This window comes from Triplophysa dalaica, chromosome 23 (assembly GCF_015846415.1).
Source record: "Triplophysa dalaica isolate WHDGS20190420 chromosome 23, ASM1584641v1, whole genome shotgun sequence".
Taxonomy (NCBI): domain Eukaryota; kingdom Metazoa; phylum Chordata; class Actinopteri; order Cypriniformes; family Nemacheilidae; genus Triplophysa; species Triplophysa dalaica.
Window position 1 is genome coordinate 1,185,544 of NC_079564.1, and position 16,711 is coordinate 1,202,254.

Sequence of the window (16,711 nt, forward strand, 5' to 3'; positions counted from 1 at the left end):
TTCGAAACTGCTGAATCTATTTCAAGATTATGTTTGACCAAAATATGAAAAAATAGTCTATTATGTTTTTATTCATTTATTTATACATAGTTGTTAATTTATTTAAATGAAAAGAAAACTGTATTTTTGTATTTCTATATCACAAAACAGAATTCACAGAAAAGTTATTACACAAAGTAAAGTGCATTGCAGTAACAATTGGGAACATTTGATTCTGTTTGTTTAGATCAACGTGGATTAACATTTATTCTGACAGAACATATATTAGGGACTACCTTCAGATACATTTTCATGTGCAACTGTTTTATAAAGACAGATGCACAGTCTCAAAACCTTGAGCTCAAACACACACACATCCGCAGTGAGACTCAGAGGTCTGACTCCTCAGAGCCGCTGGCCCGCGTCACTCTGTGTTAGGATAAGAAGAGCTTATTAAAGACAGACAACATGACCGCAGGCAAACCCTGAAGATGTGCGAAGTGAGTGAGAAAGACACGGCAAGAACTCACTCATGACAGTCTCATATAATAACGTTTAGAATAATAATAGATGTTATTCATATTAACTGAGACATAGACTGTTTGTTGTTCAAAATACAATATTGCCAAAAAGATAGAAGAGTGGAAGAGACAAAAAGTACTTTTGCAAACAAAGATGACTGTGATTGAGCAAGCATTGATTCAAGAAGAGTTTTTCATCTCCTTCTGTAATAATAGACTCTCTGGTTTACTCTCTGCCCACTCTTAAGTCTCTATGATATTCTCATCTCTGGAAGAGGGGTGTTTTTCCACCGATTTGAAAACTGTTGTCCTGGCTATACTATACTAGTCATTTATCACAACAAACTAAAGAAAACCAAACAAGTCATGATGTGACACTTTAATTCTTATGAAGACAAATAGCATCTGATATCAACAAAGAGCAGATGATGTTATTAATACATTGAGTACATTTTGTGCGTGAACTCATTTAAACTAACGTGTAGTTTTGAGGTCAGAAAACATGCATTATTGTGGCAGCGTCAGTTCATTTTATACATTATTTTACATTAGACTAACATCACAATTATTGTGTTGTTCACAGATTAATGTGTTTGATGTGCTGTAAGTGCTTTGTTATCACATCTTATATCATCTAGAGGTACAATTCACAGCAGTCTCTGTGCTTATTGACACACTTGGACCCTTCAAGTCACCCTCAGGATGGTGTTTAACAGACACGGCTCAGGCAAAACGTGGTGTTAAGGTCATAGAAGAAAATGTTGACAGACAGTTATCAAGTGAAGTCAAAATGAGACCTTAAAATGTTAAAATATGAAGGAATATCCTTCCTTGTTTAAAATGAAAGATGTATGTTCATGATGTGCTAAGAGATGAGCAGTTTGACTGTACACAGGAACAGGCAGCCGAGCCCGGCAACAGCCGCCACGGCGACGGCCCTAACAACCAAGAACTCCATGGAGTCCTCCAGTTTGGTGTGCAAGCGGAGAACTTGTCTGTGAGTGTCCTCACGAGAGCCCGAGTTCTCCATCACGTGGCTGGCCAGTCCACGCTTCTCTTTGAGGGGCATCTGGGCAGCGATTCTCTGTTGGGCTTCCTCGTGGCTCAGACTGTCTCTCTGCATGAGTCTGGACAGCTGCGTGGCTGGATCACTGTGGACATACAGAACCACAGATTCAAATCAAGAGATCAGCGCAAATCTGGACCTGCGTTTTTCTCTTTTGTCTTAAAAATATAGAACTCTCATTACATCATAGTCGCAACAGATACGAATGTGACTTATTGAAGCAGTTTGGTTAGAACCCTTCAGTTTATAAAAGAAAGGTTAACCGTAACCGTAATAAAAAGAGTCAAGCAAAACACTCTACTAACATTATTCAAATTCATGCAAATAGTGAAATTAAAGGAGGATTTTTTTTATCTTACCAGTAAACAACAACAGTGTGGTTTAGGAATCGAGTGAGGCGTCGTGTCTCAAAAAGCAGAGGCACATCCAAAATCACATACCTGTAGCCTGATAAACCAACAAAAACCATCAGACTACAGTATTGATGAAATGTCAGCACAAATGATAAATGTTTCACTTTGTGCTTATCCTTGTGTGTCTGTACCTTTAATGAAGTACAGCAGAATCTGTTTGAACATTTCTTTATGTATCAGTGGATGTGTAATGGAATTGAGAAGTCGTCGTTTCTCAGGGTTGGAGAAGATTATCTGGCCCAGTTTCTTTCTGTCAATCTCTCCGTTCTCTAACAAAACCTCCCGTCCGAAATGCTGCAGGATGAGCCTGTACGCTGGGCTCTGAAACTCCACCACTGATTGACAGGGACAAATGACAGACATTAAACATCACTTAACTGCCTAAGTTATAGAGATTGAGATAATAAAAATAGACATACTTGGATGGATAATACAGTATTATCATTGTAACACTTTATTTATCTATCTTCATATTGTTTGTTTAAAGCTGTTATTACATTATATCCATCTTTATATTTATATATATATATATATACATACGAATGTACAAGCACATAAAAAGAACTGCATCGCACCTTTCCGAGCAACCACATCTGCATCAATGACCGGACATCCCAGTTCTTTCAGCTGAGACGACACTGTGCTCTTGCCAGAGGCGATACCTCCAGTAAGCCCTACAAGAAACATGCTGAAATGGACAAAAATCATATTAATTTGTTACTGTACAGAGCCAGTCATGAATGAATGAGTCTGAGTATTAATCACTGGCGGCCTCTAGCGGCCGCAGCAGGAACTGCCGTAAGAATTTGTACTAACACAGTTGTTCTGCACATATTCGTGATAAAAAAACATTCATTATAATACGAAACCACAACTGTCAGTGTTAAATTACAGTTGGGCGTGAAACAGCAATAACTCTACAGTTCTGTCGTATATATCTGGATATGAACTTTAATTTCTACTTGTCGGGTTTATGTAGCAGAGTTTATCAGAGGCTTAGCTGTAAATCCTACATTCTTAGCGCTTTATTAAAAGTGTATTGACGTTACAAAAACTGTTAAAAATGTAAGATGTTTAAATAAACTTACCTTATACCAATGACCTACTTCATGTGCAGTAAACAGTGATTACAAAAGCTATTCTGCATAAATATGCGCAAAAACAAAGAGCCTTGAACTCAATAGATGGTGATATGTAAAGAGTTTGACGGCGCTTTTATAAGTTTAGATCAAAATCTCTCACTGTTTGTGTACATAACATTGACCTGTGTGATTCAGTGCAGTAGTTCACTTCTTTGTCGTACAAGAACTCGGCGCCAGTCATCAGCGCCCCGCATGCGCGACGCCACACGGCCTGGAGAGGAATTACAAGGATGCATCATTTCCGCTTTTCAGGACGTTCAGGTTGCTGTGTTTTGACAATTAACATAGAAATGGCTAAAATCATTTATATTTCTTATAAATTTGCTGATTTTAACTGGTTTCCCTGAGTAGCCAGTATTTTACTGTATTTTACTATTTTAGTTGTCGAACTGATAAATCATGTTATTGTTATACCAGTTTGCAGGCCAGCGTTATTAATATTTTACATAAAAATCACAGACATTGAAATAAGAATAGTGAGATCCAGTTTAGCAAAACCTTGGACCTTTTGACAACTTGACAATAGATAATAGCTCTCTTAAAATATTTGCAAGTTAACAAGTCTTTATATCCCAACCCAAACCTATCATCACCTTTTAATTAGAAAATTCATGTTTCCGTATTATTACATTCTATGTGAAACTTTTTGCTAAACAGAAAAACACAAAATACTCTTGCAGTAATATTGGATTGAGATAGAGTAGAGAGGATAAAACATGAATTAACAAGATTGATGTCTGTTACCATTGCATTCTATCAGATGAGGGGTTGTCTGTTACAGGCAGAGTAAAGGAGAAGTCAGCGCCAGAGAGTCAATAAGACCAATGATAAAGGCATCACCAAGCTCATGATGACATCAGAACAGTGGGCACTTGAGAGACTTTCTATAAAAGACTGAGATGCGATGCTTTCAACAGTATCTGGTGTTAGATCCCTACAGGGATTGATATTTGCAGATTTAAAACCCTTTAGTTATAAAACTACAAGCTATGTCTGTTGACTGACATCTTTGAAGTAGACGAACAGTTCACGGAGGAGTTTTCTGGTACTGGGTGTCTATAGATGCCTGTAGCTAGGACAGATTTGACTATGTTTGTTTAATCTGAGAAGAAATCAGAAATAGACAGAGGATAATATCATTATTCGAAATAAAACTTAGTAGGTGTTTTAAAATATTTTGAATGCTATTTTGTAAGAAATGTAACTGGCCCTAGTTAACTATATACATAATGTGTAGTAATGTCAAACTCTGAGATCTTTCATCTGACGTCAAATGACTCTGTAAACACGTTTATTTTCATTTGGAAGAATGGATGAAAAACATTTGATCCGTTCAAACAACACTTTGAATTGATGCCATTTTTACACTTGGCCTGTTCTGTTATCATGGGACCAGAATAGGTTTGTCAGACAAAAACACACTGTACTGAAGGTAAACAATATCACTTCTCATCACTGCATACAAACAACAACAACATGTTAAAGATAATCCATGTGTGAAAAATGCATGATTGCTGAACGCTCATTAGTGTTTTATATGAAAACAGAAGCAAGAGAAAAACCCCACAAGAATTGCAATTTCTTTTTATTTTAAAGCACATGACTTTGGCACACTTTTGAATTGAAACCGTCTGCTTCCTTTAAGTGTTCGTGTCTCATGTGATTTAGCATATTCCCAATATGAACAAATTATAAAATTGCAAAAGTTTATGTGCGATGGAAGCAACATCCATAATGTTGTTTGTCATATTCTTATTGAGCTAAAGAGAGAAATATTTACACAGTACAGAGGAAAATGTGTTTGTAGAGCACCACGTCACGTGATAAAACGTACATTGACAAGCTGTCAAGAGAATGGCTTTGATTCGGGAAAACCTCGACATATTAAAAAGACGGAAATTGTGGGTCGATTTTATACATTTTGCCTGCTTGAGAGCTCTCTTGAGGCCTTAAAACCCAATATACAGTATTACATAACATTGAAATCCTCTCTTTGATTCCACAGCTCAGTCTGAATTTCTAGTGTCTTGCTTATAAACAGCAGTTTTTGTGAATTATCCATCTGTTAATCTTGTTGCCTCCCATATTGTAGATGTAAAAATTCATTCAAAACAAGCAACACACATATACAAGACATGTTGCAACTGACAGTCATCACATTTATCACTGATCTCATGTGTTTGGTACCTGATCGCCACAAGATCTATTTCAGTCATGAGTTTGATAGTCATGTGTTTTTAATAACATCAGCCCTCATTTGGTACCCTGTAAATCTGTACAACGTCTTGTGCTTGTTTTGATCACGGAAAACGGTGTAAATTATTAACATTTCATTTATTGAACATTTCTGTGAACTTCTCCTCGTTGCCTGTGTGAATCCTATCAGCTGGAAGAATGACGACGGACAAACACTGGCCTGTAAACTGGTGTTTAGTCACATTTCAAAATGACATTTTGGCAACTTTCTCACCATTCGGCATCAGTATGAAATGCATCATCATGCTTGAATCATGTCTAGATCGGTTTGCGGGCATAAAAAATCTGTCGTCCTATTCTAGTTACCTCATGCGCGTAAATGCTATCATACATATAGACAAAACGATCTTCGTCCATTAAACAATAGAAAAACACTCCAAACTCGATGTAGTGGTAAAAGATGTAACGATACAAATATATACTGTTAGACACAGAGATGCAAATTTGGAATCAGCTTTTGTTATTTAAATGTGCAGTTTTGCCACAACACATGCTAAATTTAGTCCTAAATTGAGTAATCTCATCATTGGAAATTTAAAACTGTAGAAAAAAATAGTGCATGTGGTGTGGAGAAAAGACGAGAGTTATTATACAATACTTAAAAACTGAAACTGTTATAAAATCACATCATTTTAACATCAACATGAAGTCATGTTAATATTAGGATAAGGGCTACAGAAAATTATTTGGAATGTTTGAAATCTGAAGTATAGTTTCAGAGTACAAAGAAATAACTGACATCAAAATAATGAATATCAAAGGAAAGAGAATGTGGAAGGGGATATTCTGCATCAGGACATACGTTGAAAACTTTAACAAAGTTCTGGAAAACCGAAAGTTCTTGATAGAAATAAAACAGCAAAGACTCCATTCCAAAAGTTTCTAATAATCCCCAAGCAATTGAGAGGGAAAGGTGGACATTTGTAAACCGATCTTCATTTGTGGATCAGCATATTGTGTTGTGCTTTATTTGACACACTCTCCATAATGTCCTTTCCTGTTTCAATGAAACATAATCCTTTTTGTAATGAACTTTTGAGATGCCCCCTAATATGCGACTCCCCCTGAGATGTATTCAAATTGATCGGTGACAAGTTCTGAACTTTGAATAATGTTCTGAAAAAACTATCTGTCAAACTTCAATCAATTGGAACACATCTCTGGTTTGTCTGTAACTGGTCAAGGCATCTGCTGGGGTTGATTCTCTCTGGGTCACTTCTTGGGATGAAACACCATTAGCGGGCGTTCCTCGATTCGCTGCCATGGACTCTTTTTGTTCTCATCAGGGTCGTTGTCATCCTCCGGGCTGGTGACGGAGTCACGCTGCGTTTCGCTGTTGCTGCTACGTGAGCTGTTACCGCGGCTGCGGCCCCTTCGCGGTATCGACGACATCATGTGCTCCTCGGGACCCTCGTCCAGAAGAGGGGTGAGGGGATTTTCAAGCGGTGAGCTGGCACCCATACGGCTGGCGCCTCCGCTTAAATCCAGCGAGTCGTGATACAGAGGTTTGGAATAGTGCTTGCCCGAGCTGCTGCTCCCGTGACCCTTGCGTCCGCCTCCGTGGTGTTCCTCTTTGCTCTTGCGCCCGGATGATGACTTGCGGTCGTGTTGGGTGTCTTTGGAACCCTTGTCCACGCTGCGATCTTTGCTGCTGTTTGCGGGGGCGCTCAGCGTGCTCTGGGCGCTGTGGTTGCCACTGTGGAGATCGGCACCGACGTCGATGTATGAGTGGCGCACGTGAGCGTTGTCTCGCCCGTCGAGGGATATGAACCAGGCGCGAGGGTGCTGCTTCACCCCGAGCTCCAAAAGCTTCTTCTCGGTGAGTGCTTGGAGCTCCCCGTTCATCTGTGAGATGGTAGAGTCATTAAACAGAACGGGGATGTGCACCGGTGCTGGCGTACCAGCCGGAGGCCAAACACAATCATCTGAACCTGCCGGAGACTGTTGGGCTTCTGCGTGGCCGGGCGTCTGACTTTGGTGACCCTGGATCTGAGCGCCGCTGGTACCCTGCGAATTCCCGCCGTCTCTTTCGGCCTGGTTCTGTCCATCCTTACTTTGGTCGGTGCCACCGAACTCGGACGACAGCCTCATGTAGTGGGCAGGGATCACGAGAGTTGGCACCATAGAACGATACATGTTCTCCTTCATCTGATCCAGCGAGCTGCAGAATATGATCTGACCCGGTTGCGTGTTTAGCGACGTGGGACGGTTGAGGTGATCGGGCCCCTGCAAGACCTGCGAATATTCCGGCGGCTTGTCTGCGATGGGCGGCGTCGGCGGGTCAGACGTGTAGCCACGGTTATCGTTGACGACGTGCCTCCGGCGGTATTCGCGATCTTTGTTGTCGGGGCTGTCCAGACTGGTCTCAGTGGATCGGTGGACTTTCATGGGGAAGCTCTCTGCTGCTTTTTGGCCACCTTTGGACTGCTTGCTCTTTGAATGCCTGAGTTTATGGGCAGGGATGTGTCTGGAGAACTCATCCCGGGCGCTCTTAAAGGCGTGAGAGGGAGATGCTTCGGATTTGTTGGCGTCCAGATTGCCATTCGACGTGGAGGATTCAGCATGGCCGCCGCAGATGAGGTTCAAGTGGGACATGGAGGTGCCTTGGTCCCGCTTGGATCCATTCAAAGCAGATGGAGCCTGGACCTGTTTCTGTTGACGCCTGGGTTTCAGACACCTTCGTCTGGAAGAGAAAGATCGACAGTGATCGTACGTCCTCTTAGTTTTTAGTCAGAATATAATGTAAAAAAAGCACGCACCTGCAGTAGTAAAGAAGAACACAGAGCAAAACTAATACAAGCAGAGCGAGAGATCCCAGGATGGAGAGTAGGAAGAAAGTGTGGTACGCTGTGATGTCCCTGAAGCCCGGGTGAGACAAACTTGAGCCTGGTGTAGAAAATGCAAAGCCCATTTAGTCCCAGATAACAGTACTCGACCAATAAATACATACAATATACAAGATTTAAAGGTGAAGTGCATCATATCTACACTATACAATCACTTGTGTGTGTTTCATGATGTCTGTTACCTGCTGAAGAACGAAAGGCAGCGATCCAGTAGCCGAGCTGTGAGGCTGTGAAGTCCAGAGACAGGTGAGATCCCTCTCGCGTGATGAATCCAGTTCCATTTCTTACCCATAATCCTGAAATGATCAAATTAATTTATCTGCTTTAGCTGACCAAAATAATAAACACAATTCGCCATTTTCAATTTTTCACATTTTCTGTAGTAGCCTACCTTTAAAATGGGTTTTGAAAGAATTGCAAAATGGTTTGAATATATTCAATAATTTGTCACTTTGGGGTTATAAGGTTCTATCTTTCATTTATATGATTATGTGTACTTTCTTTTTTTAAAAACAAAAGGTTTTCCTGAGAAACTCAAATGGAACGCACAAACGCAGAAGTTCTTCATATCAAAACTGCCCAGAATGCAGATGGAACCCTTTAACGGCAAAATATCAACGACATAAATCAATTTTTATTTGGTTTATCGTCCGTTCACCTGTCCTGATGTCGTACATCCAAACAGGAATGCTGGTGGCAGAACGGATGTGAGAATCGTAGGGCAGGGGAACCGAGATGTGAACGGGCTCGCTGACCTCAACCGCTCCACCGCCGCTGTCAAACAGCTGCGCGCTGACCGCTGCTACTGGTGTAAGGTCTGTCCAGCCGTTCTCCCCTCCTGAACAGAGTCACACCACCAGAAATATATTTATGGTGCATTAAATATGATTAAACATCACTTTAGAACATATTTTAGTCTCTTTTTCTGACCAGTGCTGTTTGTTTCCAGGGCGATAGGGTAAGGGAACGAGTTAATATCGTGCTGCTGTCTGGCTGTTGTTAAAACGGCTGTCAGTTCGGTGTAGGAGGAGTTAAATTGTAGACTCCGCCTTGGAACCTGCAACCGTGGCTGACTCCGCCCACCTGGAGGTATAAAACAGAGTAATGGCTGTAAAAGCTGCTTCTATAAGCATTTTGAGAAATCACACCTGTCTCTGTGACTATCTACACGCTGCACATAGCACAAAAGCTCTGAATATGGTCGTCATGTATTAAAACACTAGTTCCATAAGTGCATGTATGACGTTGCAACATCACCACCTAATCTTCTGTTGTGATTTTTCGCCAAATGTAAAAGTGTAAAGCACATGACTGCTAAATCTACATTGTCTTTTTATCACACAGTAAATGCCCTATTGTTATTGGGGAATTGAAGCAATTAGCAGTTTTAGATGCCGGGAAAAGTAATAAGATACTTCTGCTGTTGCTATGGTGACAGCCACAGGAATGGAAGTATAATTTAAGGGGGAGAGGATGGGAAAGACGCATACCATCTGTAAATAATGTCAATTCAACAATACACTAGCCTGTACAATGTCTCTTTTATGTTCTTCCCATTCTGTACAATAGTATTTTATATACACATATCTTTATGTCTATTATAATTAGTCATTATGTTGAATGTGTGTACTAGATGCTTCAAAAACCATAGAAAATCTCTTGTGTGTGCAAGCAGACTTGGCAATAAATCTCCTCTGATTCTGATTTAGCGCACAAACCTTTGATAATCTTGTACTGTGTTTATTTTTATTCTGTACTAATAAAATTGTCCGATTTTTAGCAGCTTTGTTCTTACTCGGGGAGCCATGAAACACCTGGATGACATCATCATATAGGATCAGCGTGCCAGGTTTCTGAGCCATCAGGTAAAGACTGACAGAGGCATACACTGAGAGAGAGAGAGAGAGAGAGAGATAGAGTTTATCAAAGGTACAGAAATGAAATAGACACCAATGTCTGTTATTAATGTTTGTTCTGAAGAAGTAGTGCATTACGTCATTGAAATAAACATGGGACACATCAAATACTGTTGCTTGAAAAGATGCATGGTGAACGATTATGTCATCATAAAATATGATAAAAGCATGCATTAAACTGTTTATGGTCTATCGGTGCTCACTCACAGGGTACACGGCTGGCGTGCCATGGCACAGAGCTGGTGAGGTAATCCTTCTGAGATGCAGTGATGATTACCCAGGTTCCCGTGCGGTACAGGAAGCTGACAACTTGCACTCCATCACTGCCTGCTTTGCTCTGTGCCAACACACTCTGGTTACCGTGAACAGCGATGTCAGCGTTGGGAAGGGGCGAAAGATCACCGCCGTCAAACACCTGAACTCTCACCTGCACCTCTGAAAGCGTGTGACGAATATGAAATCACCACAGGGAGTTTAAGTCATCCTGGACAGTCACATCTTTACATTTCAGAACGATACGTCAATAAATATCTTACATGACTATGATCGTTCTGTTCAACTGGGTACATAACAGACCCCATGCATTCTGTAGAAATCTTTCAACACGTAGCAAAGCATGGTCTTCATCAAATAAAACAGGTAGCCTGTTTATTCTGGAGCGTATTGGTGTTTTCTCAGCATCCCCAGGAACAAAAGCCATATAGGGAGCCAAAGTCATAAATAAGCGCTCATGTTCGGTTTAATGGGCTGCCAGAAGGCCACGACGCATCTCAGATTTGCGCATTTGCCAGGCACACACAGAGCTCCTAAAACGTCATCTATTTGCGTTTCAATATTTTCAAACACGGAACGAATCTGGAATGCCAAAATTATGCACATATTGTTCGCAGCCCGTAACCCAATGTAGGTGGTGGTCGATCAAAATTAATCCAAATCTGCGCGCAAACAATGTGCTTCCAACAGATGTACATGCAAATATATAAATATATGTTTCTAAAACCGTTCGTTCATCGGTATCCGCTCGATTGTTTAAGGATAAAATTGCTCACCACTCCCAAGTCTAACGCGCGCTGAGTCCTTTATTCTCTACTCACCGAGAGCTCCGCTGTCAGGGATGGATTTACCAGCTATGCCTCTAATGTTGGACAAAAAGAGAAAGAAGAGAAAACGAGAGACGAGAAAGGATGGCATCTTCAAAGCTACATCGCTTTTTCCAGCTCGTTAGCCGTATGTGTCTGTGTGTGTGTTTTTAGACATGGTTGCCAGCATTCTTTCTCCGTGTGTGATGCGGGATGCTGCGCTTCCTGCTCGATCTCATCACGGCCTCTTTGTCAGATGAAAAACAGCGGACCCTTGTGGTCAAATTCGACGATATATGAAAACTCTTATTCTGATCAAGATGTTTTTAGTGCACAAGTCTTATTTGATGCGTTTGTGTCAGTCATGGTGTATTTTCTATTATTACGTTTTATACGTCTTATGTTGTAAAATAGCAATACAATGTTTGAGTGCATACTCTTATTTGATGTATTTATTAAAAACCCGTTTATCTTAGTTCTTGCTCCTTGTATCTGTTTATAACGTTTTGTAATTGTATTGTCTTGTGTTGATGAGGAATAAAACCTCAATTAAACGAATGGTCTGTCTAATTCTCCGATACACTCTAATCTAATAATACATCGTTTTGTTAGAGTAAACTAAGCAATACTGAACTTTATCTCCACAAGTGATATGTGTGTATATTTGGTGGACAGCAGCAGGGAATCGTTCTCGGTGGAATGCTGCAGAACAACAATACAGTCGCTATTCGTCACTAGGTGGCGCCAGAGAGTTCGCGTATTTGTTATTCTGATGTTTCTTGATAATGAGTCAATTAATTAACTTAAGTATTATGAAGGAGGTCAGCCCGGTAATCAGGGGCGGTGTCCGTCATCGCACTAATCCCTTCATTAGTTCACTAATATAATCCACTTTAAGGAGCGGGTGAAAACGAGTGAGTAAATTCGGACACTCGGTGCACCGGAAATGCTGAGGGCGCCATCTTCTGCAAAGGCGCGGGAATTCATTCAGCGCGAGCTCCACGATTAATGGCTAGAAGCTAGCTGTGAGTGTACATCGGTTGGACACTCGTTATTATGATGCATCATGGGATTGAATGAGTACACTTAAAGATGTCCCCTATGAATTAGGGCACCACTTAAAATGGATGTACCCTCAAATAGTGCACTATATTAGGGTATAGGGGGCTATTTAGGACACATCCAGGGTATATTCGGTTCATTCGATATCCAGTTTAATATTAAAAAACGGAAAACAAATCGTTTTTTTAGTGATAATTTCCGTCATAAAATGATAGATAATATCTATTTTAAAAAGAAGGAATTTATGCATTTAAATTGTGAAAAATTTAATAAATAAAATCGTAAAAAGCTACTTTTTAAAAGCAGGATATAAACCTTTGTAATTAGCATTTGCAGAGGTCAACGGCAGGGGGAGCAAAGACGCGGCCAATGGCATCTATAGCAGGCCACGCTGTGATCCTCAACATGATAAATATCGATCATATGACTTATGAAAATATTCCTGCTCACTTATCCAAAAATAGGCGTATAAATAGAACGTAAGTAGGAGAAGAGCGAGACTGGGCTAAGCTAAACTAAGCGTGAATAAGAAACCATAAACGCGGATGCTTCTTGTATTTTAAGGTGGAACGGATGCGTCAGCTGCGAATAAGAAGCTGTATTCAGCCTCTTTCCAAAACGCGATAAAAGAGATTAAAAAAAATAGTTTTCGCCAAAATCATATTATATCAGGTCGGTACTGAAAAGTCAACTTGTATTTTTACGCAAAATGCGATATCCGCCGTGTTTTCTCCCTTTCTTTACAAACCGCCAGTCTCACTTCTCTGCAGGATGCAATTGATCCACTCAACCAATCACAGCGCACCATTCCGGGCTTTGGAAACAGTAATGGCGGCGATCTGAACACGTTCGGCATTATCGGTTCCCTGATCGACTTTGTGTTCAACAAAACAAACAAACAAAAGACATGAATAACTTTGACGTCATCGATGAACCTGTGCTGGTTTCTGCGGTGGGGAAGAAACGTAAGGTACTGAAGTCTAATTATTTACGTGAGGAGATTAAGAAGGGGAGGCACTAATTTATAGCATTAAAAAGATGAATTCATTTAGGAATCGATGAGTGATTGAATGTATTTTTAGTCCAGTGCCTAATGTAAGATTAGTTTTGTACTATTGAGTTCAGAGACAGTCATGTGGATCAACTTTGTTGTGTATTTTCAACAGTTTCATTATGAAAAATAACGTCTATATTGGTTCAATGGACTTAATGCATTTTTAAAAGAATGGGTGTATTGCATTTTGGGGAAGAATATGAGTTTTTATAATAAATCTTTTAAAACAAAATCTGGATTTGAATTGTTTTATGCTAACAGAACCTTAAGATGCTTTGTAAAGCTATGTAACAGAAAATAGTGGATATCATCTTGCCACTTTCTTTGTAAAGAAAACACATTTTTACCCAAATTAATCAAAATGGATTTATAGTGTTTTGGAACCAAACTCTTCACATATATATATATATATATATATATATCAGTATATTGATATTACTGATGAAAGCTTGTGTATTCTTATGTCATTACACTGTTATGCCACTAGCAATCACTGCATTGTTGCTCATAGTTTTGAGTATCGATATTTTGTCTTTTCCACAGAGCACAAGAAATGCAAGACAACATAATCCGTTATTTCTTATCAAATCTGTTAATGCATTAGATTAAGCAAATTAGCGAGACATGACATATAATCTCAGTTTTTACTGTTCACACTGTATTTTGTTAATTTACATTAAATCTACCCATTACAGATTTACAAACTTAATGCATTTTAAAAAAAACATTCTGTATGATTTATAAGCTTTTTTTCCTCATGGGGATCTATAATACATACTAGTTATTTATATTGTAGAAACAAAAGCAATATTTTTTTCTTTGTTCAACAGGTGGGGCCAACATATGGGCTCACATTTATGACGGGTTACCTGTCATCAAAAGGCATACATTCAGGTGAAGTACGAGTATGAAAAAGAGCCACGACAGGTTCATCAATCAAATCATGAATTGCGACACAAGGTTTGCATTACCCTGTCTTTAAGGATTTTAACTGAGTAATTTGATATGTCTGATCCTTTCACACTGTATTAATTAAATATTATTATTATTAATTATTCTTGAGTGAAATGCACAGGCAGTGCTGTTACTTTTAGGGTGTACGCAATCTGAATCCAGTCCCCTACTCTGCAGAATACATGGGACATAAACTACACTTGGACCAAAATGAAATGCCGGTGATGGTTGGAGTGACGCATGTTGTTGCAATAGATGGCTTCAGCAGCCAAATAGTGGCTTATAACACCATGCCTGTTAAAAAAAAGTTAACAGACTATCAGAAAGTTTACAGGTACATACATTAACATGTTTTTTGTTGTTGTTTCAGTCTTACAGCAATGTATCTCTATTCTAGACCTTAGTAATCACAACACTGCACTTTTTAGATGTCACAGACTAACAATTTTCACTCCCTGACTATGTCCGAACAAAATCATCAAAGGTAAGTTTTTCCTACTGTTTTAAAAACATTACCCGAAGTCCATTATTTCTTTGCACAATACTGTAAAATATTATGATACCATATCCACAGAACCTCAAAAGTTGAGCGTAATTGGCCAGAAATAAACAACAGAGTCAACTATCCCGTGAAAGAACCACTGATGCAACTTCAGGACCAAGAGATCATCAGCATGGAGGACAACACAACTAAATTTTGTGTATCCAATCTCACCTGTCAGGTTTCCAAAATTGGGATTGAACGAACTGTGCAGTCATGGAATGAACATATGATTGCAGGTATTTCTAAACATGCATGAATGACAGGCTATTTTCTTTTCTTTTTTGTAACAATGTAAACTGACTTCATGACTTCACATCATTTAGTTGTTTATAACTGCACTATTGTCAAGCATCACAGATTTGGTAGGTCCTTTCTATGATTGACATCACAGCCGTTTTATGCACGAGTTGGCTGTTCTGTATAATTTTTTAATACTTTTCTATCTGTTAATACATTGATTAATTATCGTGCTCCTATTGTAGGAAAAGGTTATCAAACATCTTGGCTAAAGGTGGGTGTCCAGCAAAGATTTCAGAGGAATTCCTTCCACAGCCCTCTGTTGTTGCAGATATGTACAAGATGTGGAGTCTTGTTTTACAAGAACATCAACATTTGCGACGGATCCCTTTTCTTCGGAGGGCGACAGAGATTAGATTAGATTCAACTTTATTGTCTTTACACATATACAAGTACAGTGTAACAAAGTGTAGTTTAGGTCTAACCAGAAGTGCAATTAGCAAGTGCAGGATATACAGTGTGAATAAATACAGAATACAATATTAGGAAAATACTATACAATAGGCATGTACTATGAAAATACTTTACAGAAGGAATGTTCTATGAAAATATAACAGTCGGTATGTAGGAAGAGGAAGATCTCGCTGAGCAATGCCCAGACATTACTCTGTGCTTTGTGTTATGACTTTACACCAGGTTTTTCATGAGTTTAATGATTTTTTGAAGAATAACAGGAACAAGACATTTATCATAAAACTAAGAAAATGTACTACAAATGTCTGTGAAAAGCAGTTTTACAAAGTACATGTCATAAATAGCAAGTCTTTTGCACAGTATATGGCATGTTCAATTCTAATAAAATAAAGCTGTTATTTCAGGTATAAAAGTAACATATTGTACCATGTTTAATAAAGTGCTATCCACTGCTGCATTTTACTGTAAACAAAGGTCGAAGTGAAGCACTGTTTTAGTTTTCTGACTTACACTGTAAGGAGTACAGTTACTCTTTGATAAAAGCATATTAAAGAATAAGTGCTGCCTGAAGTGCATTTCACTCTCAGGTTAAATTCTGAACTGGACTTAATTTCTTTAACTAAAAATTATGACTTTTTTACTGCATATTCAAGAGTATATTTAATCTAACTTGTAACAAAGCTTCTGACTGCTTGTATCAAACAACAGTCACTAATAAAGATTAGCAGTATTAATGTCATTATATAAAACAGTATCATATGAAACAGCTAAACCTGACACTTTAACAGTTGAAAACGGTTTCATTTTTTAAGGATTTTTAATCTTTCATAAGATCACCAAAAGCAGACAATGCACCATCAATTCCTGTGACTATAGCTGTCATGTCATCGTCCTCATTTAGTTTTATTGATGCTTACTTGACAACAACATACATGAAACAAATACAAAAATGAAAGCAACAAAGCATAAAAGATAAAAATATCATGAAAACTATACACAGGGGTATTCAGCAACAAACAACACTTTATACATAAAAAATAAATACATAAAAGGTCTAAAGAAACACATGATGCACATCTTTCAAGATATTGACAAAGCTCAAATTTTAAATGTGTAATAATTACCCTCAGTGTTGTATTGTGAACTAATTTTTGGTAAAATAATACAT

General features: G+C 39.0%; 2 protein-coding genes and 1 long non-coding RNA gene across 8 annotated transcripts; 1 reads left to right on the forward strand and 2 right to left on the reverse strand.

Moving 5' to 3' along the window:
* Positions 1-864: 864 nt before the first annotated feature.
* On the reverse strand, positions 865-3,268 carry LOC130413414 (dephospho-CoA kinase domain-containing protein). Its single transcript, XM_056738620.1, has 5 exons — positions 3,068-3,268; positions 2,555-2,667; positions 2,111-2,314; positions 1,926-2,013; positions 865-1,651 (listed from the first exon to the last, which is right to left on the reverse strand). The coding sequence occupies exons 2-5, from the start codon at positions 2,664-2,666 to the stop codon at positions 1,366-1,368; spliced, it is 690 nt and encodes a 229-aa protein (XP_056594598.1). The 5' UTR covers position 2,667; positions 3,068-3,268; the 3' UTR covers positions 865-1,365.
* A 1,127-nt stretch (positions 3,269-4,395) lies between these two features.
* LOC130413666 (protein FAM171A2) lies at positions 4,396-12,077 on the reverse strand. 2 transcript variants are annotated; one of them, XM_056739043.1, is made up of 8 exons: positions 11,234-12,077; positions 10,347-10,574; positions 10,019-10,111; positions 9,154-9,306; positions 8,882-9,061; positions 8,406-8,519; positions 8,137-8,263; positions 4,396-8,060 (listed from the first exon to the last, which is right to left on the reverse strand). In XM_056739043.1, exons 1-8 carry the CDS (start codon positions 11,328-11,330, stop codon positions 6,590-6,592), a joined length of 2,463 nt encoding a protein of 820 aa, XP_056595021.1. In that variant the 5' UTR covers positions 11,331-12,077; the 3' UTR covers positions 4,396-6,589. The 2 variants fall into 2 exon arrangements, with proteins under 2 accessions (XP_056595021.1, XP_056595022.1); XM_056739044.1 differs by having other exon boundaries at positions 11,189-12,076.
* Positions 12,078-12,588: 511 nt separating this feature from the next.
* LOC130413418 (uncharacterized) lies at positions 12,589-15,959 on the forward strand. 5 transcript variants are annotated; one of them, XR_008905477.1, is made up of 3 exons: positions 12,589-13,250; positions 14,165-15,068; positions 15,315-15,959. It is a non-coding gene; the product is annotated as an uncharacterized LOC130413418 (long non-coding RNA). The 5 variants fall into 5 exon arrangements; XR_008905478.1 differs by having other exon boundaries at positions 14,165-14,772; positions 14,863-15,959; XR_008905479.1 differs by having other exon boundaries at positions 14,165-14,294; positions 14,466-15,959.
* Positions 15,960-16,711: the final 752 nt, after the last annotated feature.